This window comes from Trachurus trachurus (assembly GCF_905171665.1).
Source record: "Trachurus trachurus genome assembly, chromosome: 13".
In the NCBI taxonomy this organism is placed as follows: Eukaryota; Metazoa; Chordata; class Actinopteri; order Carangiformes; family Carangidae; genus Trachurus; species Trachurus trachurus.
The window spans coordinates 7869931-7897388 of NC_139892.1; the positions used below are offsets into that span (position 1 = coordinate 7869931).

Sequence of the window (27458 nt, forward strand, 5' to 3'; positions counted from 1 at the left end):
GTGTTTATTTATCTAAACAGAGTGCGAGAGAGATGAACACACATGCTGTCATTGTATGCATCGGATCAAATGTCATTCTGTCCCTTCGTCCGTCCAGCTCTCTGTCCACTCTCTCCATGGCGGAAACGATTACCACGCGCAAAACCCTCATTTACATATTGCGGTTTGCACGTGTTTTCATTTAGCGGGTTACTCTTAGTAGATCACCTGTTTTGCGTGCACTAACCAAACTCGCAATATTATAGCGGGCGCAAACAATATAGCGCCCGCTATCTGGGATCTTAGTAAATCCGGCCCTTGGTGCGCAATGGGGACAACGGGCAGTTGTAGCTTTGCGGGGGGGCGGGGGTCGTCGATCCTCTCTTTGACTTCGATGCTCGAGATCGTGACGTAATTTCGATCGATTTCAATAAAAAATCGAAATCGTGACACCCCTAATGTCCACTGCTCAGAGACATTCGTCTCCCAGCGTCTCCAACCAAGGAGGAAATAAGAGACAGAAATCAGGCTGCACCATCAGGTGTCTGTCTGGTCAGATATTGATGATCAATAATCAGCTCAGACTCTCTGAGATCCTGATCTTGTCCTGATGAGATGTGTTGTTGTGTTGAGGAGACAGTAAATCACAAGTGTGACATCCAGATGTCATCACTGTCCGGAGTCCTGGAGCTGTCAATCAGAAGAAAGTGAGTGTAGTGAACAGTAATAATCAGTGTTTGTGGCTGAATGTGTGTGTGATCAAACAGCTGTTTTCAGACTGTGTGTGTGCTGCTCAAACACGTCTGACTCCAGATCAGATGAAGCCACAAAGTGGCTCCTTAATGAAAGTCTCCAGCAGCTGGAGCTTCACTTCCTGTCTGAGTCCATGTGCTCTGAGCTGAGCCTGGTTCTCTCTGCTCTACAGTTTCTCTGCTTCCTCTGGACTCTGACTTCAAGTCCAGTAAAAATGTGTGGACAGGTTTGATGGAGCTCAGGACAGGCTGCTTTATTCCACATGACGTGACAATGATCACAATGAGTCAGTGTGTTGCAGCTGATCTGTGTGAAGAGCAGAGAAGAACAGAGTCATTGATCATGAGATCCTGATCCGTCCTGTCACTGTGATCAGATGGTTTCTATTAGAGCTCCTTCATCCACTCACTGCCACCTGTGGAAACCTGCTCACAGCCTCATTCTTCAGCTTCCTGTGGAGTTCTCTTCAAACTAACAAAAGTTGTGTTCACATTCCGTGTTTCTCACTAAACTCACTGTGTGTTTCACTGAGCTCTAACAAACGTGTTGAGTGTGTTTCCTTCCTCATCGAACACTGAAACCATCCACTGTTCACAGCTGCACTCTCCTTCTTCTCTGCCTTTCTTGGTGCATTGTGAGATATCTGGGCTCATTAGCGCCACCTGTTGTGTCTTCATCACTATGCAGCTTGAGAGTCAGAGAGTGAAAGTGTGTGTCTCACACTGAAGTGACATCACATGGAGAAAACACATGATGAAGGCCCTGTTTACACGACAACGCTCGCAGATGAAAACGGCAAATATTTAATTGGACGTGTGTAGCAACCAAAAACGTAATAACAGCCAATAACGTAATAACAGCCAATAACGTAATATATATATTTTTTTTTTATGTAATAAAAGCCAAGTCAACTTGCCAGCCCATAGTGAACCCGGAAATGTTGAGTACCCCAAAGTTTTATGTTAGAAATATATAGTATGGGTCCCCAGTATTCAGAAACTGCCGGATGCTAACTTATATATATTGGGCAATTAGCATAACTGACATAATTAGCATAAATTAGCATAATTGCCTATATGGGCAATATTTCAACAAAATTGACTTGGCTGATCTGGGCAATATTGGAGTGGTTTCAGGGGTTATTGATGATGCTGAATCCATTTCTGACATTTTCAAAATTCAAAATGGCTGTCTAAACCGGAAGTGACCAGATTTTAACCACCAGTGGGCCGATTTTGATGGATTTCAAAATCTGGTCATCGGTTTAGACAGCCATTTTGAATTTTGAAAATGTCAGAAATGGATTCAGCATCATCAATAACCCCTAAAACCACTCCAATATTGCCCAGATCAGCCAAGTCAATTTTGTTGAAATATTGCCCATATAGGCAATTATGCTAATTTATGCTAATTATGTCAGTTATGCTAATTGCCCAATATATATAAGTTAGCATCCGGCAGTTTCTGAATACTAGGGACCCATACTATCTATTTCTAACATAAAACTTTGGGGTACTCAACATTTCCGGGTACTCATTGTTGGCAAGTAGACTAATTATGTAATAACCAAGGGGGCAGTTGTGGATCTGAGAAGTGAAGCTCACTTCCGCGTTCAAAAAACTGCAATTCCCCCGGCTTCCTCTGGGGGCTGGTGTCAGAAGGGAGCATTCCCCATAGACCCCCATGTTAAAATCGCCGATTTTACATCCTCAGTAAACATGTTAAAAGCCTGGTGTCAGAACGTTTTTTTTTCTCAATCGATAGTTTCTACCCCCGCACACACTCTGAGGGGGGTGAATTTTTTTTAAACTCTACCGTTTTACTGTTATTAGGTTAAAACTCTGGCCAATTAGGGCACGGAAATGTTGAGTGACAGGCCCGAGCAGCTCCGTGGACAGCTGCTTCGAGGCCAGTGGGCGGGTTCTCGGCGGTTCTCGGCCGGCCAATCCAACATGGCGCTGTCCAGGCCGCCATATTTGAGTCACAAAAACGACTCCTCAAAACCAATGGGTGACGTCACGGACGCTACGTCCATTCTTTTTACAGTCTATGGTAATAACGTGCCAATAATGTAATAACATTTTTGAGCCAATAACGTAATAACTTTTTGCCAATAATGTAACAAGTTATTACATTATTGGCCGGTTATTACGTTATTGGCCTAGTATTAAAAAAACTTTTGAAAATGCAATAATTGGTGCCAATAATGTAATAATACAGGAGCAATGGCGTTGATTTGGTTTTACCATTGATTTTTTTTTTTTAATTAACATTTAGCCATAAATTTTCCAACTTGATGGTTAGCGTTATCTCCAGAACACCCAACTGAAGTTCGGTAGTGTTTTCATTCACAAATGTAAAAAAAAACAACAACAAAAAAACTACCTTTATACTGTATGGAGCAATATAAACATCTACCTTTACGCTTTCGCAGTATTAATATAGAACCTAAAGCTGCTTTATCATCACTGTAAAAAAAACAAAAAAACATTGAAAAGTCACTTTATCCAACATGGGACATAAACTGGCTGCCAGACACCATTCAATACACAAGTTTGGTTATGTTTTGGAGGTTGTTGATAGCCTACAATGCTTACTTCTTCCGTTTGCAAACATATCATTAAGCATGGTGAGTGAGTGAGTGAGTGAGTGAGTGAGTGAGTGAGTGAGTGAGTGAGTGAGTGTGAGAGAGTGTGAGAGAGAGAGAGAGAGAGAGAGAGAGAGAGAGAGAGAGAGAGAGAGAGAGAGAGAGAGAGAGAGAGAGAGAGAGAGAAAAGATAGTACATATCTTGGATGAATAAATATGACCACTATGTCATCCACACCTATTTTTAATTAGCAAACTGCACAAAAACTGTAAAAAAGCCTTTTATTTCCAAGAACTGCAGTCATATTTATGTATTATTACATTATCTGCACCAGTTATTACCAGCCAATAATGTAATAACTTATTACATTATTGGCAAAAAAGTTATTACGTTATTGGCTCAAAAATTGTATTACATTATTGGCACATTATTACATTATTGGCTTTATTACATTTAAAATGGCCAAAATTATTACGTTATTGGCTGTTATTACGTTATTGGCTGTTATTACGTTTTTGGTTGCTACAGACGTGCTTTTCGTTTAGACGGCGACTGTGTTTTGGGAGCTTGAAAACGCAAAAAAGTTAAACCACCCTCCAGAGTGGAAATCTTAAAAATGCTCCTCCGTTGCCTCTCCATGTAAAGGGTGAAAACGCAAAATGTCTGCTCCGATTGCTATGACCTGTGGAGGGCACGGAGGGCAGCATTACGATGGCCGGCGTACAGCCTGCCGGAAATCAAGAGGAAGAAGAGGAATCACACGCGTGCGGACTTGGTGGTGTTGTGTGTTGTGTGGCACACTGCCACCTAGGTGCCTGGCGTGCATACAACATTGAATTACACAGACTTTTACGTTTCCGTATGCACACAGATTTCCTCCCCCAAAACGCTTGTTTAAACGCGAAATAAAAAGTGAGGACGCAACGCACCTTTGCGTTTTTTCTGTTCAGATCGTTTCCATATAAACATAGCCGAAGTGTTTCCTCCTCGTCTCCTCCTGCTCTGTATCATCACTAGATAAAGACTCCAGCTCCTTCTTCTCTGTGCTCAGTGTTCATCCATACATACAAGCCTCCATGTGAACACAGTGATAAAACAGTGTGTGTGTGAGAGCCATGTAATGTCCATGTGTGCATGCTGACAGAGAACGTGCTGCTCTGACCCCCCTCCTCCTTTCAGGGTGGAGCCTGCTGGAGTCCGATGGTTGACACCAGGTCCATGGAGGTGTAAGTGTGTTTTTACTTTGAGCAGCACATTCAACCATCTTCACACTGTCACATCACTGACCTCATGAGTCTTCATCAAACTGTCAATAACTGATCACATGATCAATAACTGCAGCTGTGTCTTGTTCTCTCCATCAGATTCCTGTCAACTCACAATCGACACAAACACAGTGCACACAAAGATCAAACTGTCTGATGACAACAGGAAGGCAACACTAGAAGAGGAGTATCAGTCATATCCTGATCATCCAGATAGATTTGACTTCTGGTTTCAGCTGCTGTGTTCAACTCATCTGACTGGTCGCTGTTACTGGGAGGTCGAGTGGAGAGGAGAGGTTTATATATCAGTGAGTTACAGAGGAATCAGAAGGAAAGGACACGGTGGAAACTGTTTGTTTGGATGGAACGATCAGTCCTGGAGTCTGAGCTGCTCTGATGGTGGTTACAGAGTCTGGCACAATAACAACAAAACACGTATCACCTCCTCCTCCTCCTCCTCTGTCTCTGACAGAGTAGCAGTGTATGTGGACTGTCCTGCTGGCTCTCTGTCCTTCTACAGAGTCTCCTCTGACTCACTGATCCACATCTACACCTTCAACACCACCTTCACTCAACCTCTGTATCCCGGGTTTAGACTCTTAAGTCTCGGTTCCTCAGTGTCTCTGTGTTGAGTGAATCAGAGTCTCCTCCTGTCACAGAAACCTTCTCACTGTTGACTGTTGAAGTTCAGTCTCTACATGTCTGTCACTGTCTCTCACTCACATTTTTTACAGTCATGGATTGAATCAATTGTTTTTCTAAAAGTCTTCTCAATGATTCTTGTAAACTTCTTCCTCTTCCTTTAAAGATGGAAGTGTTGATTATTGCAGGACAAAAACCACAGTGACTTTTACTCAGCTGCTGATGAAGGACGAGGCCTAATATCACGTAGCTAAAAGTCTCTGAGCCGCCAGCGTCACTGAGGAGAAAAACACATGAAGAGTTCATTTGCAAAAGCAGATAACTCCGTTTTTAAAAAATTCCAGAATCTTCATTTTTAATTTTTAATTTACATAAGGTGAAATCAGTCAAACCAAAGTTGAGTAACTTTGAGATGTAACAAAACAGACATATCTCAAAAAAATAAAGTTTTATTGAAAAGAATAATTAGCAAAGAATAATTACAAAGCCTCAGCTCATTTTTTTCAAAATGGCACTTATCTGCTTTTGCAAATGAACTCTTCACATTTTAAACAAATTCACTGTTCATGTTCAACTTTACAGGCTGTTTGTGAGCTGGTCACAGGTAAACAGACGCAACAAGAAACACAACTGGAAACAAACATAATGTATGTATGGACTCTGAATAGAATGAGTTACATGTGATTTCTTTTTCTTTGTGTTTTCACTGAATCAAATAAAACAATGTGAATCAGTTTTATATTTGATGTGCATTTCCTGCTGATGTAGAGCAGCACAAAAACCATCAGCTCCTAATCCAACCAGCCAATGATTTTTTCTGTTACCATGACGCTGAGTTCATTATTAAACTATATTCATCTCTGTCCTTTAAATTATCTGGTGTGAAATAAATGAAAAATGTAATGTAAAAAAGAATCAGTAAATAAATGAATTAATAAACAAACATTACGTGTCATGTACATGTTTACATTTATTATTTTGGGATACATTTCCTGGCAAATTTTTATTCCTTCATTTATTCATTAAGTTTTGACAAAAATGTCTCTTCATAGGTGTCGACGTCTTATTCTGAAATTATTCACTGCTGCCAATGTGTTACTTTTACTTTGAAGGCGAACAGTCCCCATTTCCGACTCTCCACTTCCTGGTTTATTTCTCATTACAAGTCAAGAGTCTTCTATGGATGTAAGGACACACACACACACTGTTGTGTTATGTTGTATAGTTGTGTCTAATGATCATAGTCAGTGTCTTATTCAGATACTGGGTAAATCGATGACAATTATTGATTATTAATCAGATTTGACTGTAATAGATGTTTGTGTATGTGGAGCAGCAGTTCACATCACGTCTCCTTCAAACAGCTGCTGCTCTGCTGGCTTCATTTAAAATCTATTAAAGTTAAATTACAGTGAGACTGTATCATGAATCATGAATAAAAGTCATGAATAATATAGTCAGGGGGCCAAAACTGATATTGTAACTTATGTGGACACCTCAGCTGACAACCTATCCAGTGTCAATAATTGACCCCTCAACTTGTATTCTAGACAGGTTGTCAGTTTAGGAAATTATTTTTTTGTTCATTTCATGACTGTTTTCTAAAGGTGGTAAAATCGGATTATTTCCCCCAAAGTGCTCCCTTATTCTTTGAACTCCCTCTTGTAATTTTGAGCAAATTTGCAATATAATACAATTCATATGCAAACATGATCTTTAGAAAACAATAATCAATATGCCAAAGGAGTATTGCACTATAGGGGGCGATGTTTTATCAGCACAGCTGTCGTTTGAGGCAACAGTGAAGATGATAACAAGGAAGGACAGTGCACGCACATCCAAGACAGTGCAGACAGGTGCAGGTCAAAAACTAACAAGAAGAAAAAACAAACGATGTCCGCACAACTGCTGTAATCGAGCTCCCAAAAATGTATTATAAGGACAACGTTTCGACCACTTGGGTCTTCATCAGGTCACCAGATGACCTGATGAACAAAACAAAACAAAAACATACAACACAATAAACTATATTGAAACTTCATCCCAAATTTTTGTTATTGCGAGGATTTCCCATCTGTTTTTTTTTCTCTGCACAATTTTTCTTGTTTTTTGGCAGTAGCACTTTCACCAGTGCAGTTGAACGACAAACAAAACATCAACAGAAACAGACGGCATTGGGGCTGCACTGCACCACACAAGTCGAGGTTGATTAAGGTCAAAACATACCTACAACAAATCTACTGTTGGAGCAGCAAGGGTTTCCGTCTGAGCATTATATGAAAACATCAGACATGACATCCTGAACATGCCCGTGCCATATGACAAGGACAGGCTGAAGAACTTCTGCACTGCCACAAACAACCTACAAACAAACAACCTAATCAGCAGTAAAACCAAACCATAAAGAAGGACAAAAATGATACAAATTGTGAAGCATTACTATAAAGTGTTTTGAACTGTGTGTCTGGCTGGCTATATAATGTATATGGCTATATTAATTCAGTCCATTTACCATTTTGCATTAGAATGAATGGAGGTCAAAATGACCTATTGGCGGTTCTAGTGTTAAATCTCTTAGCCATACAAATATTAGGCTACACAGTTATTACTACAAATCATTAGTAGTTACTAACTCTAGAGGAAGAGAGACAGCTGTTGAATTTGGAAGGAATTGGTAGTGAAATGTCAAATATTCTAGATTTCCGCCTGGACATTTAAGCACTAAAATTTGTGCAGTGTTGCACTGTCTCACACTATGAGCTTTAAACTTGGCATGACTTATTCCTCTACATTTGGGTACTGATTGATACAGGTTTGAGGCTGCTATCTTGTGTTTCCAAGTTGAAATTCACTTTAAAAAACTGGCTCTTTAGGCGGGAATTGATTTTTACAAGTTCTAGCCCCATTTACTCTTACACTGTTAAATACATTTTCATTTTGACACTTCTACAGACCTCCCCTGAGTGTAATCTTTCATTTGATATCAAGTTTATGTATGTGGTCCTTGTGGTTGTGTAGATATTTGACATATATTGTGGGCAGGACGTGTTAAGCAGGAAACCTGAAAATTTGCTTAAAATTGCTTCCGAAACCCACAAAAATATTTTTTCAGGTTGACAACCACCCTAGAATTTCACTTATAGGCCCCCTCTAACTAAAAAAAATGGTTGTCATCTAGACAGACTGAAACCGAAAAGTACTTTTGTCCTTCCCTGCTGTTGCTACATTCTGCAGACTGATCGAACAAGAGGTAAATGAGTTGACATCTAGGAATCAGAAGAAGTTGCACTCTAATATCAGCCCAGAAGAAAGGCAAGCCCTAGTTAATATATCTAATGACTCTGATATTATTATTCGGAAAGCTGATAAAGGTGGAGCTGTTGTAATCCAGAATAAAAGTGCATAGCCTATAGAGAAGAGGTGTTGCGACAACTCAGTGACACTGTTTTTTACACACCTTTATCATGTGACCCTATGCCAAGATTTAATGAAGAAGTGTCCTGTTTTCTAAGGAGGACGTGTGATGATAGTTTTATTTCTCAAGACGAGTTCAAGTTTTTGTTTCAAAAATGTCCTGTGCGTCCTGTATTTTATACTCTTCCAAAAATTCACAAGAGTATGGTTGAGCCTGTACCTGGACGTCCTATCGTTGCTGGCACACAATCCCTTACTGAACCCATCTCTAAATACATTGATTTACATATAAAAGAGTTGGTTTTTCGCCGTCCATCATTTGTTAAAGATACTACCGATTTTCTTAACAAAATTGATTCTCTAAAAGATGTGCAAGATGGGGTTTTCATATGTACGATGGATGTCACGAGTTTGTACACAAATGTACCACACACTGAAGGTTTAGGAGCGTTGGATCACAGAGAATCCCTTACTCCTCCTACTGATTTCTTGGTTAAAATGACTGAACTGATCCTTAAGAGAAACTATTTTAAATTTGAGCATTCCTATTATTTACAACTTCAAGGTGTTCCTATGGGTTCAGCTAGTTCACCTAACCTAAGCAATCTTTTTATGGGTAAATTTGAGGAGGATTTTGTCATAATAATAATCCGTTTCTCCCTTTTACTGTATTGTGTGTTGGTTTCGTTATATTGATGATATTTTTTCATTTTTTCGGGTATGCAAATGTGTTGTAAAATTTTAGAATATTGTTTTGATACTCAGAACACTCAAATACAGGGTAACAAATTACTAAATGCGTGAAGACGTGACCGAGTTGGGTGTGTGATGATGCAACCGTGCTGAAAAAAAGAGTTGGTCAGGGTCAGCTGGTTTACGGCCGGACAATTTTGAAAGACTGAACACATAATTTGAATGGGATGAGACTAACATGTAGCTCACCTGGTAGAGCAGCACTCTTTGTAGTCAAAGACTTTGTTCTAGTCTGGGCTCAAATCTTTCCATCAACATGCAATTTTGGTGATCAATGCATTTTCTTTTCTCATCATCATTTTGATCACTGCTATATATATGTGTGTGTGTTTGTGTTATGTGTGGTCTCTCTCTGTTTGGTTTCTGGCTTTTTGGTGCCAGTCCATCACTGCCTGTTATGCTGCCCTTTTACAGTAGTATGCTAAAGCTCTGATTGCTAAATGTAAAACTGTGTGACAGGTATTTACCCATGTGATGAGTCAGTGTGCATAGTAGGGAAACTAACTTTAGAATTTTGAATAACAGTGTGTTACTCGTGAAAACAAGAGATTTTCTTAATGAGAATTGTGCCAAATGCAGAGAATTGTGTGTAGTGTTTTGAAAAAAGTGTTATAGAACTGCAAATTGAGTGTAAAGCAGGAATTGTGCTTGTAGTTTAGCAGACTTGGTTCAGGGGGTTGGTGCATGAGTTAGATGTTGAGGCCATTGTGCCTCAAGAACCAGAAATTGTGTGTAAACAATCGAGAAAAACTGTAATAGTGCTGGCCATGATGTATGTTCATTGAGATTTCAGGGAATAGAAGAAGTGAAACCTTTGAGAAGAGGGGGAGATAGGGAAAGAGTTTTACTGCAACGTGAAGCATACGTTACAGACTGAGTACCCTAAAGGGATGCATGAGGAGTTGTTGTTGGGATGTTTTCTATAATGTTTGTCGGTAAAGTTTTCTATTATGTGCATATTGTCAGTAAAGTTTTCTATTATGTGCATATTGTCGGCAATGTTTTCTATTATGTGCATATTGTGTAGTTCATGGAGTATATTCTGTATTTTGTATTTTGTGCCTGGTGTAGGGCTTTAGTCTGTTACTTCATTTTGGTACTGGATGAGTTTCATATTATATATAGAGGGAGCTTTACCAGCGCTTTATTTTTTCACTGTGCGGATGTGCTCTGTCTCCTTTTACTGTAATGGCTGACCGCACTTTTTTAATTGTTCTATTCACCTATTCATGTATTTACCTATGATACTTGAGATGTCTGGGTTTTTGAATATTTTTTATATTTTTCTACATATTTCTATTTTTCTAATGTCTGTACATTATTAATTTGTTATTCTTCTTGAATACTAATACTTGTCAATCAAGTGATTAACCACAGCTGTGAGTATTTAAATACATCACTTCCTGTTGAATGCTGCACACTGAGGAAGACGTTGTCGAAATTGGTCTGTGTGTGTTAAGCGCCGACGCAGTTTGCAATAAAAGACAATAAGAAGGACACGAGTGCTGCTGGCCTTTCTTCTGTTTCTTTAAGCCCCTCTAACTAAAAAAATGGCTGTCATCTTGTACCCCAACATGTCCACAAAAGTCTTAACGGAAGCACTTTTCAGAATTGGCCCCCTGACTAATATATGAGATGTAAATGAAGCAACATGATGCACATGTGTTATTATATTAATATATTATATTACTCATTATAAGGCTGGCGTTAATTAGCTCAGGGTGTTATTACACAGACAGTGGTTTGTTAAGTAAGGGATAATGTATAGTTCGGAGGTTGTTATGGAGAAATAAACCCCGACAGGTTGTATGGAACCCCGACGCGAAGCGGAGGGGTTTCATTCAACATGAAGGGGTTTATTTCTCCATAACAACCGACCAACTGTACATTATCCCGCTTATTACACGGTTTACGAGTGAAAAAATTAATTTGAAACATAATTCTGATCAAAATACGACTTTCATTGATTTAAAATTGCATAATTTAGCGAATCTGCAAGACCGGTCACTTCCGCTGTTTTGCCGAGCCTCCTCCCGGTCGTGCATTTGAAGCCTTTGATAATCAATCAGTGGATCGATAGATGGCCATACACGTGTTACGATGTGTGTATTGTGTGTAGTCGTATCTGTCATAAACAAGAGATTGACTTTACTGTTTACGGGGTGCGTTTGTGTGTCGGAGTCGCGGTGCCACCGAGACGAGAGGAGAGCTGTGACACCGGGTCAGAGGCTCTGATCAGCAGGTTTGGTTTCCAGTAGCGATGTAAAGGAGCCTCCACTCTACTTGTAACAGGTTACAAGTCGTTTATCTAACATCACTATTAGTCTCAAGCTGTTTAATGACGGTAAAAATGAAATATAAGGTAAATATCCTGCATAGTTTCTCTTTTCTGTGCTGCACTGATCAGAGCGGCTTCCCTAGCAACGGTCTGTTATACTTGACGACGGTCATTATTCAGAAATAACAGACCGCAGAACGCAGCTCTGGACCAATCAGAGAGCAGCATTCAATAGAGCCGTGTAATAATTCACTTTAGTTGAAACAAATGAAAAGACAACGTTAACAGATAAACTGAACTGAACTGTCTAAACTGCAGCCGACTTTTCCGAGCAGGTCAAAGGTGACAGCAGGTTTGAGTCCAGTTCCAGGACGGAGCAGCACAACATTGACGACTAAAGCACAGCACGACCTTTAGCGGGTTCCACTTTCTGATGTCACTGAGTATGGTGGCTGACGAGGACAAACGAGCTGCAGATTCATGAGCACAAACAAGAAAATACAGTGGCTACAAAACAAACAAGGAGGTAAAAACAACAACAACAACAACTTCAAGGACGATTCCAGGCAAATTCAACCTGGGGCTATAGTCTCTTAATATTTTAGGTCTAAAAGTCTCACTGAGAGTCAAGTTGACACGTTCAGTATGTTTACAGGTAGAACAAACAACATCCAGACTTACTCTGACTGCTGTGAAGACGTTGTGGCTCTGAGTTGATATTCCTTTGTTGGTAAAACAAACAGAGGGGTATTGCACAAAACCTAGATAAGGGATTAAGCCGGGATATGTTGGTTATCCTGGCTGAATTTAGCCTCAAGTCGGTTGTTCAAAAGCAGGCTAAATCTATCCTGGTCAAGTTACCATGGTGATTTATTCTCTGCAGCTAGCCTGCTCCAGATCAGGCTAACAGCCAGGCTTAGTTGATTCTGTTGTCTTTATCTGTGAAGTCAGCAGTCTATCTGATCAGAAATCAATGTGTTTCATACAGTTATTCCATGTTCTTATGTACATATTGGCCTGATTTCTAAACAAACTAAATACATTTACAAATCTGTGTCCATCTATGATATTTTCTATGACCACTAGTAGCTATATATCACTGGCTTCTCATAAAAAAGCAATGGAGCAAAAATGACATATAGATTTATTTTTATTTTTTATAAAATGTTAATATATTGACCAAAATATTGGTTGAGGTAAGAAAATGAGAATGAAATTGAGTGACTGTGAGCAACCACCTTCCAAATAATTTATACACCTCATGTGAACATTGTTATCAGCAATTTATCGAAGCATCAGACTGCATAATGTTTTTATATTTAGCCTACCGGTAATTCATTTTCACCTGTTGCACTTTTGGCCACTTTTGCTGTATGAACTTGTATTACTTGTTATGTACTTAAGATTATAAGGAATTTGTGCAATGAATCAACTTCCACTGCTCATCATTTAGGCCAAGTGCACAACTCTTCATTTGCGAAAGGAACTTGAGTTGTGATTATAGTTTTGGATTATTCAATCAGTCAGATTTCCGCCTGGACATTTAAGCACTAAAATTTGTGCAGCGTTGCACTGTCTCACACTATGAGCTTTAAACTTGGCATGACTTATTCCTCTACATTTGGGTACTGATTGATACAGGTTTGAGGCTGCTATCTTGTGTTTCCAAGTTGAAATTCACTTTAAAAACTGGCTCTCTTTAGGCAGGAATTGATTTTTACAAGTTCTAGCCCCATTTACTCTTACACTGTTAAATACATTTTCATTTTGACACTTCTACAGACCTCCCCTGGGTGTAATCTTTCATTTGATATCAAGTTTATGTATGTGGTCCTTGTGGTTGTGTAGATATTTGACATATATTGTGGGCAGGACGTGTTAAGCAGGAAACCTGAAAATTTGCTTAAAATTGTTTCCGAAACCCACAAAAATATTTTTTCAGGTTGACAACCACCCTAGAATTTCACTTATAGGCCCCCTCTAACTAAAAAAAATGGTTGTCATCTAGACAGACTGAAACTGAAAAGTACTTTTGTCCCTCCCTGCTGTTGCTACATTCTGCAGACTGATCGAACAAGAGGTAAATGAGTTGACATCTAGGAATCAGAAGAAGTTGCACTCTAATATCAGCCCAGAAGAAAGGCAAGCCCTAGTTAAAATATCTAATGACTCTGATATTATTATTCGGAAAGCTGATAAAGGTGGAGCTGTTGTAATCCAGAATAAAAGTGCATAGCCTATAGAGAAGAGGTGTTGCGACAACTCAGTGACACTGTTTTTTACACACCTTTATCATGTGACCCTATGCCAAGATTTAATGAAGAAGTGTCCTGTTTTCTAAGGAGGACGTGTGATGATGGTTTTATTTCTCAAGACGAGTTCAAGTTTTTGTTTCAAAAATGTCCTGTGCGTCCTGTATTTTATACTCTTCCAAAAATTCACAAGAGTATGGTTGAGCCTGTACCTGGACGTCCTATCGTTGCTGGCACACAATCCCTTACTGAACCCATCTCTAAATACATTGATTTACATATAAAAGAGTTGGTTTTTCGCCGTCCATCATTTGTTAAAGATACTACCGATTTTCTTAACAAAATTGATTCTCTAAAAGATGTGCAAAATGGGGTTTTCATATGTACGATGGATGTCACGAGTTTGTACACAAATGTACCACACACTGAAGGTTTAGGAGCGTTGGATCACAGAGAATCCCTTACTCCTCCTACTGATTTCTTGGTTAAAATGACTGAACTGATCCTTAAGAGAAACTATTTTAAATTTGAGCATTCCTATTATTTACAACTTCAAGGTGTTCCTATGGGTTCAGCTAGTTCACCTAACCTAAGCAATCTTTTTATGGGTAAATTTGAGGAGGATTTTGTCATAATAATAATCCGTTTCTCCCTTTTACTGTATTGTGTGTTGGTTTCGTTATATTGATGATATTTTTTCATTTTTTCGGGTATACAAATGTGTTGTACAATTTTAGAATATTGTTTTGATACTCAGAACACTCAAATACAGGGTAACAAATTACTAAATGCGTGAAGACGTGACCGAGTTGGGTGTGTGATGATGCAACCGTGCTGAAAAAAAGAGTTGGTCAGGGTCAGCTGGTTTACGGCCGGACAATTTTGAAAGACTGAACACATAATTTGAATGGGATGAGACTAACATGTAGCTCACCTGGTAGAGCAGCACTCTTTGTAGTCAAAGACTTTGTTCTAGTCTGGGCTCAAATCTTTCCATCAACATGCAATTTTGGTGATCAATGCATTTTCTTTTCTCATCATCATTTTGATCACTGCTATATATATGTGTGTGTGTTTGTGTTATGTGTGGTCTCTCTCTGTTTGGTTTCTGGCTTTTTGGTGCCAGTCCATCACTGCCTGTTATGCTGCCCTTTTACAGTAGTATGCTAAAGCTCTGATTGCTAAATGTAAAACTGTGTGACAGGTATTTACCCATGTGATAAGTCGGTGTGCATAGTAGGGAAACTAACTTTAGAATTTTGAATAACAGTGTGTTACTCGTGAAAACAAGAGATTTTCTTAATGAGAATTGTGCCAAATGCAGAGAATTGTGTGTAGTGTTTTGAAAAAAGTGTGTTATAGAACTGCAAATTGAGTGTAAAGCAGGAATTGTGCTTGTAGTTTAGCAGACTTGGTTCAGGGGGTTGGTGCATGAGTTAGATGTTGAGGCCATTGTGCCTCAAGAACCAGAAATTGTGTGTAAACAATAGAGAAAAACTGTAATAGTGCTGGCCATGATGTATGTTCATTGAGATTTCAGGGAATAGAAGAAGTGAAACCTTTGAGAAGAGGGGGAGATAGGGAAAGAGTTTTACTGCAACGTGAAGCATTTTGGATACACACGTTACAGACTGAGTACCCTAAAGGGATGAATGAGGAGTTGTTGTTGGGATGTTTTCTATAATGTTTGTCGGTAAAGTTTTCTATTATGTGCATATTGTCAGTAAAGTTTTCTATTATGTGCATATTGTCGGCAAAGTTTTCTATTATGTGCATATTGTGTAGTTCATGGAGTATATTCTGTATTTTGTATTTTGTGGCTGGTGAAGGGCTTTAGTCTGTTACTTCATTTTGGTACTGGATGAGTTTCATATTATATATAGAGGGAGCTTTACCAGCGCTTTATTTTTTCACTGTGCGGATGTGCTCTGTCTCCTTTTACTGTAATGGCTGACCGCACTTTTTTAATTGTTCTATTCACCTATTCATGTATTTACCTATGATACTTGAGATGTCTGGGTTTTTTTATATTTTTTATATTTTTCTACATATTTCAATTTTTCTAATGTCTGTACATTATTAATTTGTTCTTCTTCTTGAATACTAATACTTGTCAATCAAGTGATTAACCACAGCTGTGAGTATTTAAATACATCACTTCCTGTTGAATGCTGCACACTGAGGAAGACGTTGTCGAAATTGGTCTGTGTGTGTTAAGCGCCGATGCAGTTTGCAATAAAAGACAATAAGAAGGACACGAGTGCTGCTGGCCTTTCTTCTGTTTCTTTAAGCCCCTCTAACTAAAAAAATGGCTGTCATCTTGTACCCCAACATGTCCACAAAAGTCTTAACGGAAGCACTTTTCAGAATTGGCCCCCTGACTAATATATGAGATGTAAATGAAGCAACATGATGCACATGTGTTATTATATTAATATATTATATTACTCATTATAAGGCTGGTGTTAATTAGCTCAGGGTGTTATTACACAGACAGTGGTTTGTTAATTCACTTTAACCAGTTGAAACAAATGAAAACACAACGTTAACAGATAAACTGAACTGAACTGTCTAAACTGCAGCCGACTTTTCCGAGCAGGTCAAAGGTGACAGCAGGTTTGAGTCCAGTTCCAGGACGGAGCAGCACAACAGTGCAGCACAGCACAACCTTTAGCGGGTTCCACTTTCTGATGTCACTGAGTATGGTGGCTGACGAGGACAAACGAGCTGCAGATTCATGAGCACAAACAAGAAAATACAGTGGCTACAAAACAAACAAGGAGGTAAAAACAACAACAACAACAACTTCAAGGACGATTCCAGGCAAATTCAACCTGGGGCTATAGTCTCTTAATATTTTAGGTCTAAAAGTCTCACTGAGAGTCAAGTTGACACGTTCAGTATGTTTACAGGTAGAACAAACAACATCCAGACTTACTCTGACTGCTGTGAAGACGTTGTGGCTCTGAGTTGATATTCCTTTGTTGGTAAAACAAACAGGAGCTTCAGACGACCTGTAAACATGTTAGCCCCTTTTTTTTCCATGTCTCATCACTTACTCCAAAATGAACTTTTTCTCTGTTCAGTGTCATGAAGTCAGACCGTCCCTGACTTTGCACTTCTGATAATAACGAGAATGTTTGATTTAAAGGCCGAGTGTGTGTGTTTGTTTGTTTGTGTGTGGAGGGGAAACAACAATAAAAACAACACACACTAAACAAAACAAAACAGAAAAGTGTTTATATGTGACACAACAACTAAGGAACTAGGAAAGTAACTGTTTTCAAAGTTAACACAGGTGAAAAACGAACACTTTGACAAACTGTTCAATAATAATACATGATAATAACAATAATAATCAATAATGTATCTCAGGAACGGTTCAAGGAGCAGGGGCCCGTTGTTCGAAAGTAGAATAAAGATATCCAGGATAAGTGGAAAAGCCAGGTTGGACAAAGTCTCATAAGTCCATCCTGGTTTAGTTGGTTGTTGGAACGCCGAGCCAGGCTGAGGAGGGGCGGCTTTGTCAAGCCAGGTGTAGCTAATTCTCTCGTCAGTAGACCACAGAGATTGATCACAGATTCACCGATGAGAGGACAGGTGTGGCCACTTTCCTCCAATCAACAGCGGATCTTGACATAAGGTGACACACCTCTTAGGAAAAAAAAAAAAAAAGCACCGCTGCTGTCGTAAAGCTCAGAGAGAGCACGGACAACTGCGGACTGATTGAATGTTGGAGTAGCCTAATCCAAAATTATAATCACAATTTAAGTTCCTTTCACAAATTAACAGCTGTGCACTTTGCCTTAATGATGAGCAGTGGAAGTTGATACATTGCACTCATCTCTTATCATCTAAAGTAAAGTTCATACAGCACAAATAGAAGTGGCCAAAAGTGCAACAGGTTAAAATTAATTAAATATAAGAACATTATTCAGTCTGATGCTTCAATAAATTGCCGATAACAATGTTCAAATGAGGTGTATAAATTATTTGGAAGGTGCCTGCTCAAACAATTGTATTCTTGTTTTCTTCCCTCAACCAATATTCGGCCAATATACTGTATTTTGTAACATATTTTATAATAATAAAAATAAATCTATTGCTATTTTTGCTCCATTGCTTTTTATGAGAAGCCATGTAGTACTAGTGGTCATAGAAAATATCATAGATGGTTTGTATTGTCTCAAGAACAGTGTGCACAATTCTGTGCTAATGTGTTTTACAGATTTCACAAACCGTCAGACATCCCTATGCCCTGCATTTGAAGAAGCAGGCAGCGCTGGCAGATGCAATGATTCAGTGTGAGAAGCACATGAATAGCCCTAATTATGAAAAAAAGAAAAGAAAAAAAACCTAATAAATATTGTAAATGTTTCATGTTTTTTGATTATTGTAAATGTATTTAGTTTGTTTATAATTCAGGCCAATATGTAGGGTACATAAGAACATAACTGTATGAAACATATTGATTTCTGATCAGAGTGACTGCTGACCTGACAGATAAAGACAACAGAATCAACTTAGCCTGGCTGTTAGCCTGGTCTGGAGCAGGCTAGCTGCAGAGAATAAATCACCATAGTAACTTGACCAGGATAAAGGTATCCAGCTTTCGAACAACCGACTTGAGGCTAAATTCAGCCAGGATAACCAACATATCCTGGCTTAATCCCTTATCTAGGTTTCGAACAACAGGCCCCTGATGGCTTAGTAAATACATGCAGATGCCTGAGGGGGAGGGGGGGGGTTGCATGTGTGTATGCAAGTGTGTGAGTATGTGTTTGAAAACCTGCAATCCAGATGTGTAGGATTAGACATAATATTTTTAATTCATTTGAATTCCAAAAATCTCATTAAAAATTAAATCAAACTTAAATATTTTTGCTTCATATAAAAAACTTTTAATAGTCATGTTAATATATATTTTAAAATGTAAATCATGAACCAATCAGGTGAGGTTACTGCACAAGAGTAAACTTTATGTGGAAATAAAAGTGAAAACACATTTTTTAAAAACCTTTATGGTTCAGTAATAGAAACAGCAGTAAAAACACCAGTTTCTCTAGATGTCACACCCCTCCCCCACTTCCTCCATTTCCTGTTTAAAGTTTACTTTCAGCGGTTGTGTTGCAGTTTATTTCCTCATGTGAAGGTAAGGTGAACAGTCTGAATGTTTTCCTCTTTAACATCTGTCATTACCTGAGTTCTCTGCCCTTCAACTTGTCGTTGTGTTGTTGTTGTGTTATTAGGGCCACGGGGCAATGGCCACGGGCACCTGCCCCTACAGCTATGAAAATGTTATTGTGTGGATTTTTTCCTACATATTGTTAGTGTGAATGCTGAAAGCTGTGAGGTGAGATAAGTTGAGGCCCAGTTGTTGTGTGTGTAATAATCAGCTGTAGCTTGTTTGATCCAGTGGTTTTCTACAGGGACGCTGTCCACACAGAGACTGTGTCACATCAACTCAGTGGATCTCAGTCCTTGTGTGTGTCAGTGGATGGAAACAGTGGTCCATGGGTCATGTTGCTGGGCTGCTCTTCACTTCACTGCAGCTTCATGACACCATCTAGTGGACTGATAGTAGAAGTACAGCAGCTGATGACAGCTTCCTCTTCCTCACTGCTGTGTGACTGCATTCAACTGACACTGATATGAAGCAGAGAAGAAGAGCCAATCAGTGGAGGAGCAGCTGGAGACATGATGGACATGTGAGCTGCTGTGCAGATGAATGATGTGTGTTTCCTCTGCAGGTGAAGCTACAAAGTGTGTGTGAGCTGATGTGGATGTGACCTCAGCAGCATGGATCAGTGTGAGGACAGAGAGGAGGGAGCCCCTCCCTCTAAAACCACTCTGTGTGGGGGACGTCAGAGCCAGACCAGAGGTCAAAGGTCAGATGAGGATTTCTAACTGTCCATGACTCAGATCACTGCTCCATCATTATTCATACTTAAAGCCAGCTTGCTCCACCGAGTGTGTGTGTGTGTGTATGTGGGGGGGCGGGGGGGGGGGGGGGGGGTGTATGGCTGCAGCCTTTCCCATTAATAATAAACAACAGTGTTCCCCACAGGTTTGCAAGGAGACTGTGGCGGGTGGTCAGATTGTCCGACCGGGGGCGGGGGGGTTGCGACCAGATTGTCTGACGGGGGAGACCGTATGAGTCACACACACTGTCATGCATGCGCCCTCCTTTCTGTGTGTGTGTGTGTGTGTGTGTAAACACTGAATGAGTCTGTGGCGACCGCCTAACCCTAACACTCTCGCACTGGCACACACACACATACACACACACACGGGCAGATGGACTGGTGTTTCAGCCAACGCGACCCGGCTCAGGCTGCGGCGGCAGCACTATTCACCCTATTAACCATTTTTCTACCATTGCAATGAGTCTGGAAACATTATTTTAAGACTGATGAACTTTGCAATGTTGCTTTAAAGCTCTGTGTGTGTTGTGTTCAAGGCCAGAGCCGCAGCACAAGCTACAGTATGCTGGAGCTGGAGCTGGAGCTGTAGCTGTAGCTGTACCTGGACCTGGAGCTGTACCTGGACCTGGACCTGGACCTGGACCTGGACCTGGACCTGGACCTGGACCTGGACCTGGACCTGGACCTGGACCTGGACCTAGACCTGGACCTGGATCAGGCTCTGTGTCCATGAAGAGCAACTTCTCCATGGATCGTCCTATTGACTTCAGTCGATCTGTTGATGGAAGGTCAGAATTTAAAACAGTCAGAAAGACTTTTCTCTCTAGAAGTCAGTTGTTGTGTTTATTATTAAGATGTTTTTCATCAGTTTTTCTCCAACATGCAGATTTATCAGTTGTGTTGTTGTTTTAGGATCCAGCAGCAGAGACCAGACTCTCCTGGACCCAGCTGTCTGTCTTCAAAGAGCAACGACTCAAAGGAGTGGGGCATTTACTTTAAAGGAGGACGTGGATCAGCTGATCAGATGTAAGTTATAACTGACAGTCAGACTCAGGTTATTGTAGAAAATAACCAGTTTGTATGACGTGTTGTCGGACCAGGTCTGAAACCAAAGTGTCTCTGTCTGTTGTAAACGTCCTCAGGGGACATAGCCTATTGTCAAGTGCTCCTCACTGAGGTTTAACCACGCAGTTTCCTCCACTTGAAAGGGCAACTTGCCTCAGAAGATTTCAACAGGACTTCACTCAATGACTAACTAACTAATTTATCTCACAATTTTCTGTAATTAATCGCGATTAATTTATAAACGAATAAACTGCATTTGTCCTCTTGACTTGAGCTTATAACGAAAATGTATTCATGTATAATCATCAAATTAGAGTAAAATAAACACAAAAATGTATAATAATAATAATAATAATAATAATAATACATTTTATTTGGAGGCACCTTTCATGGCACTCAAGGTCACTTTACAAAGCAGCAAAATAACAATAACAACAAGAAGTAAATACTAAATCACAAAAAAAAACCAAATCTGCGCATCTTCAATAATGAAAGATGCGGGGGGGGGGGGGGGGGGGGGGGGGGGGGTCAGTCCGCTACGGTCGCTGCTGGTGGAGCGTCACTGCTCCGAGAACGTCGTCGGAGCAACTTCATCGTCATGTAGATAAACTAACCGCATATTGGTCATCTAAACGGTTACTTACTCGCACGAAAAAATATTAAAACTGAATAAAGTGAAGAATAACAGCGCTACAGCCGGTACATGCTTTGCCTGCATACGTGACGGGTCAGCCACCACCAGAAGTAAACAAAACGGCGTTAATTGCGTTTTTTTACGCGTTAAGTGTTTGAAATGAATCTCCAAAATGAACGCGTTAACTTTGACAGCACTACCAGGAATCAATTATTTATTTTCTTTCTTTTACTTTGAAAAGTTGTCATGGCCAAAAGCAGGTGAAAAACCTTAAACACAAGTAGATCAAGGAAAAAAATAATAAATCAACGTAACACAAGATCAGATAATTAATTTTAACTTAAACTACTAGAAATCAATCTCGAGAAAATGTAGAAAAAACCCATATTTAAAGCACCCGAAATGAAACAAAGACATTTTATCACTCTCAGCGATAATTTGAACCTTTAACCTGAGCAGCTTTAGCTCCTATGAACACACACGATCCATACTTTTAGCTATTTACCTTTTTAAAGTCTTTTAAAATATATTACATTTTTAACTATTTTTAAACCTACATGACTTTAACTATAAGATATTCTAACATGATTTTTTGATATTTTAACCTGAATTTGATAATATTTACTACTTTTAAATACACACATTTTAATATAAATTTAACTGCATGATTTACTAAATACTAAAATCCACACAAACGAAAGCTCACCGGCTCCTTCTTCCTTGTTTTAAACAAGTTTTTAGTCCTGCATCACTTTTCCATGTCCAGCGTCTCCACACGTCCTCACACACTGCTCACCATCCTCAGAGTGCCTTCTCCAACTCCTCTGATCACTAAATGACCTTCACTTGGTGCAATCAAACAGCTCCCCTGGGCTGGGAGTCACACCCAGACGTGAAGCACCCAGGCAGAGAGAGTGGCCTGCAGCTCAGCTCAACACATATAAAGTCCATCTTGTATTATCTCTCTGTCCTGATGTTCATTTGACACTGATTCCTCCACAGAGTCGACCAGGAGAGCTCAGAGGTTCCCAGTGGTCAGTCTGCCCAGCAGCATCAAACACACCTGGACTCCATATTTATGGTGAGGACATGTCCAACAGCTGCTGTTGCATCTGTTGTGTTCACCATCATCTCCATGCTGCACTTTGACACCAGTGGATTGTCAGTCTGTCCAACATGGATCTGATGTTTGGCTCCATGGTTTTAGTTTGATGCTGTCACTCATAGAGTTTCTGTTCCAGCTGCTGGAGGAGAACATGGTCACTTTTGTCAAGAACGAGCTGAAGAAGATCCACAAGGCTCTAAATCCAGATTACCCTCAAGTAAGCTCAGGGAGTCAGAGGAAGGATGAAAAGCACAGGAGGAGCAGCAGCAGAGAGGCATTAGTGAAGATCACAGTGAACTTCCTGAGGAGGATGAAGCAGGAGGAGCTGGCTGAGCGTCTGCAAAGCAGTAAGATGATTTCTCTAAAGATTCAACATGATGGACAAATGAGACGTTCACTGACATCAACACATGGAGGGAAACATGTTCATATCGTTGTTACTTAGAGGAATTAAAATGTTATATTCTCTTATTGATCTTGTTTCCTTTTTATTCAGAATATTTTGCAGCACTTTGTGAACATAAACTCAAATCTTCCCTGAAGAAGAAGTTCCAGTGTGTGTTTGAGGGGATCTCTAAAGCAGGAAACCCAACTCTTCTGAACCAGATCTACACAGAGCTCTACATCACAGAGGGAGGGGCTGGAGGGGTCAATGATGAACATGAGGTCAGACAGATTGAAACAGCATCCAGGAAACCAGACAGACCAGAAACAACCATCAGACGAGAAGACATCTTTAAATCCCCACCCGGAAGAGACCAACCAATCAGAACAGTGATGACAAAGGGAGTGGCTGGCATTGGGAAAACAGTCTTAACACAGAAGTTCACTCTGGACTGGGCTGAAGGCAAAGACAACCAGGACATACACTTCACATTTCCCTTCACCTTCAGAGAGCTGAATGTGCTGAAAGAGAAAAAGTTCAGCTTGGTGGAACTTGTTCATCACTTCTTCTCTGAAACCAAAAAAGCAGGAATCTGCAGCTTTGATCAGTTCCAGGTCGTCTTCATCTTTGACGGCCTGGACGAGTGTCGACCTCCTCTGGATTTCCACAACACTGAGATCCTGACTGATGTGACAGAGTCCACCTCAGTCAACGTGCTGCTGACCAACCTCATCAGGGGGAAACTGCTTCCCTCTGCTCGCCTCTGGATAACCACACGACCTGCAGCAGCCAATCAGATCCCTCCTCAGTGTGTTGACATGGTGACAGAGGTCAGAGGGTTCACTGACCCACAGAAGGAGGAGTACTTCAGGAAGAGGTTCAGAGATGAGGAGCAGGCCAGAAAGATCATCTCCCACATCAAGACATCACGAAGCCTCCACATCATGTGCCACATCCCAGTCTTCTGCTGGATCACTGCTACAGTTCTGGAGGAGCTGTTGAAGACCAGAGAGGGAGGAAAGCTACCCAAGACCCTGACTAAGATGTACATCCACTTCCTGGTGGTTCATCTAAAACTGAAGAAGGTCAAGTATGATGGAGGAGCTGAGACAGATCCACACTGGAGTCCAGAGAGCAGGATGATGATTGAGTCTCTGGGAAAACTGGCTTTTGAGCAGCTACAGAAAGGAAACCTGATCTTCTATGAATCAGACCTGACAGAGTGTGGCATCGATATCAGAGCAGCCTCAGTGTACTCAGGAGTGTTCACACAGATCTTTAAAGAGGAGAGAGGCCTGTACCAGGACAAGGTGTTCTGCTTCGTCCATCTGAGTGTTCAGGAGTTTCTGGCTGCTCTTCATGTTCATCTGACCTTCATCGAATCTGGACTCAACCTGATGTCACGACAACAAACAACATCCATGTGGTCTAAAATGTGTGGAGACAAATCAGCACATTTCTACCAGAGCGCTGTGGACGAGGCCTTACAGAGTCCAAATGGACACCTGGACTTGTTCCTCCGCTTCCTCCTGGGTCTTTCACTGAGGTCCAGTCAGACTCTCCTACGAGGTCTGATGACTCAGACAGGAAGTGACTCATGGTTCAATAAGAAAACAGTCCAGTACATCAAGAAGAAGATTGAAGAGACTCCCTCTGCAGAGAAAAGCATCAACCTGTTCCACTGTCTGAATGAACTTAATGATCGTTCTCTAGTTGAGCAGATCCAACAGTCCCTGAGATCAGGACGTCTCTCCACAGATGAACTGTCTCCTGCTCAATGGTCGGCTCTGGTCTTCATCTTACTGTCATCAGAAGAAGATCTGGACGTGTTTGATCTGAAGAAATACTCTGCTTCAGAGGAGGCTCTTCTGAGGCTGCTACCAGTGGTCAAAACCTCCAACAAAGCTATGTAAGTGTAGAGATAGTTGGATTTATTCATCATTATATAAAAACACCTTTGTTTTTTCAACAGGTCAGATGTTAAATTCCTTTCTTTCCTCATGACCATCTCTTCAGACTGAGCAGCTGTAACCTCTCAGAGAGAAGCTGTGAAGCTCTGTCCTCAGTCCTCAGCTCCCAGTCCTCTAGTCTGAGACACCTGGACCTGAGTAACAACAACCTGCAGGACTCAGGAGTGAAGCTGCTGTCTGGTGGACTGGAGGATCCAGACTGGAGACTCGACTCTCTCAGGTATCTCTCGTGAACGTCGAACTGAATGAATCAGTTTATAAATGATGAACCTGAGCAGCGTTCACTGTCACCAGAGTGAACATTGCTCAGGTCTTAAGACAGTTTTACATCACGTCTCATGACGTCTCCATGGACACGGCCAAGCATCAATAGTATGTTACTGTGGTACAGACGGTACAGAAACATCTACTACTGCTGAAGACAGTTTGTTTGAGTGTTTGAGACACACCTGGTTTTTCACTTTCACCACAATATGACTCATTGTTTAAGTGGTAAAATATTTTCTCAGTCTCAATATTGTGTTTGTTTTTTAGTTGTAAATGTAACTCATGTCTGTGATTCTTCAGGTTTACAGTTTGTTCGAGGCAGTGATGATGGAGGTAGAAGGAGGTTCTACTGAAAAACAACAGCTGATATTTAAATAAACAGAAGAAATGAACATGAATTAGTTCATTTTCATCTGTATGAACTAGACTTACCATATAACAAGTTATTTTGAAGTGTGAACTGACACAAACACTGACTGAAGAAGCTAAACTGCATGTGGTGGTGGTGGCTCACTGAACATCTGAAGTGGTGTGAACATCAAAACACTGATTCCAGGAATCTGTTTCAATATTTTCTTGTTTGGAGAAAACAATATGATGGTTGGTGTAGGTAGTGGATGATTTGTTCTCAGAGGGCAGGGTTATATCACCTTAGTGGGTGTGGTTAAGTGTGACTGTGGTGATGCAGGCAGGGTGGAGTCTGTGATTTTAACACTGTATCTATACAAACAACAAAACAAATATATGAATATACAAAGATGAGTGAGAGATCACAACATGCTATAATCAAATCTATCTATAAATCTAGTTATACAAACTGCAACATGTTCAGTAGGAAACACGGTAAACTCTCAGGTTTGTGTTATTAGGGCTGTCAATAGATTTAAGAAAAATAACTAATTAATCTCACAATTTTCTGTAATTAATCGCGACTAATTTACCAACGGATTAACTGCATTTGTCCTCTTACGACTTGAGCTGATAATGAAAATGTATTCATGTATAATCATCAAATTAGTGTAGAATAAACACAAAAAAGCATATTTAAAATCAAAGACTATTTTAATAGCTTTCTTTAAACATTGAACACAGTTTCTGTGAAGAACAAATTTGGCACAAAAAAGGCCACTTGCTTATATTCTCCAACAGATATAATAACAAAACAATCCAGGCCTACATGTGTTGAAGTGCAGGTTGAATATCAAAACCATCAAGACCACTTATGCGCATGTTTTTCCTTTTTTCCTACCAAGCTGTGCTGCGGACGTGACCGAAAAAACAACCCCTGTAAATTAAATTGAATGGCTATAGACCGATCGATTCATTGTTTTATTTATTGATCTGTAAGTGGTGATTTGTGTACATCTCCAAGGCAGCGCTGCCCTTCTGTCCAATTCACACATGAAGCTTCACTTTTCATTCAAACTAACTAATCAATAACCAAACAAACATTCAATAACTAATCTAAAAAGAATTAAACCAGCCGGTGGTGAACCTCTAAAGACCTGCGGTTAAGTTAATCGGCTCTCTGTCTTACCCTGGGGACGACGCTGTGTACCAGGCCAACCGGCTCTGCAGACGGACCTGTTGCCTCTGTGATGCTCCACTACGGTCGCTGCTGGTGGAGCGTCACTGCTCCGAGAACGTCGTCGGAGCAACTTCATCGTCATGTGGATAAATAACCGCATATTGGTCATCTAAACGGTTACTTACTTGCATGAAAAATATTAAAACCGAATAAAGTGAAGAATAACAGCGCTACAGCCGGTACATGCTTTGCCTGCACACATAACAGGTCAGCCCCCACCGGAAGTTAACAAAACAGTGTTAATTTCGTTTTAAAAAATGTATGCGTTAAATGTTTAAAATCAATCTCCAAAATGAACGCGTTAACTTTGACAGCACTAGTTTGAATGTTTTGTATTTATGATTCTAACCTGTTATTTCCTTCATATTGAGCATGTGAGCGTTTTTCCTTGAATTCCTCTTCAGACTGAGCAGCTGTGACCTCTCAGAGAGAAGCTGTGAAGCTCTGTCCTCAGTCCTCAGCTCCCAGTCCTCTAGTCTGAGACACCTGGACCTGAGTAACAACAACCTGCAGGACTCAGGAGTGAAGCTGCTGTCTGGTGGACTGAAGAGTCCACACTGTAGACTGGAGACTCTCAGGTGAGGATCCATCCAGCT

General features: G+C 40.4%; 1 protein-coding gene across 1 annotated transcript in view; it reads left to right on the forward strand.

Moving 5' to 3' along the window:
- Positions 1-27458, forward strand: part of LOC310995829 (protein NLRC3-like) — a gene marked incomplete at its 3' end in the record, with an annotated part of 41538 nt that overhangs the window by 11071 nt on the left and 3009 nt on the right. The window contains exons 2-8 of the mRNA XM_083984989.1: positions 19675-19812; positions 20761-20874; positions 22550-22628; positions 22789-22999; positions 23149-24946; positions 25054-25227; positions 27267-27440. Coding sequence (XP_083841115.1) covers positions 19724-19812; positions 20761-20874; positions 22550-22628; positions 22789-22999; positions 23149-24946; positions 25054-25227; positions 27267-27440 — 2639 coding nt within the window. The 5' untranslated portion in view covers positions 19675-19723. The remainder of the gene's footprint in view (positions 1-19674; positions 19813-20760; positions 20875-22549; positions 22629-22788; positions 23000-23148; positions 24947-25053; positions 25228-27266; positions 27441-27458) is intronic.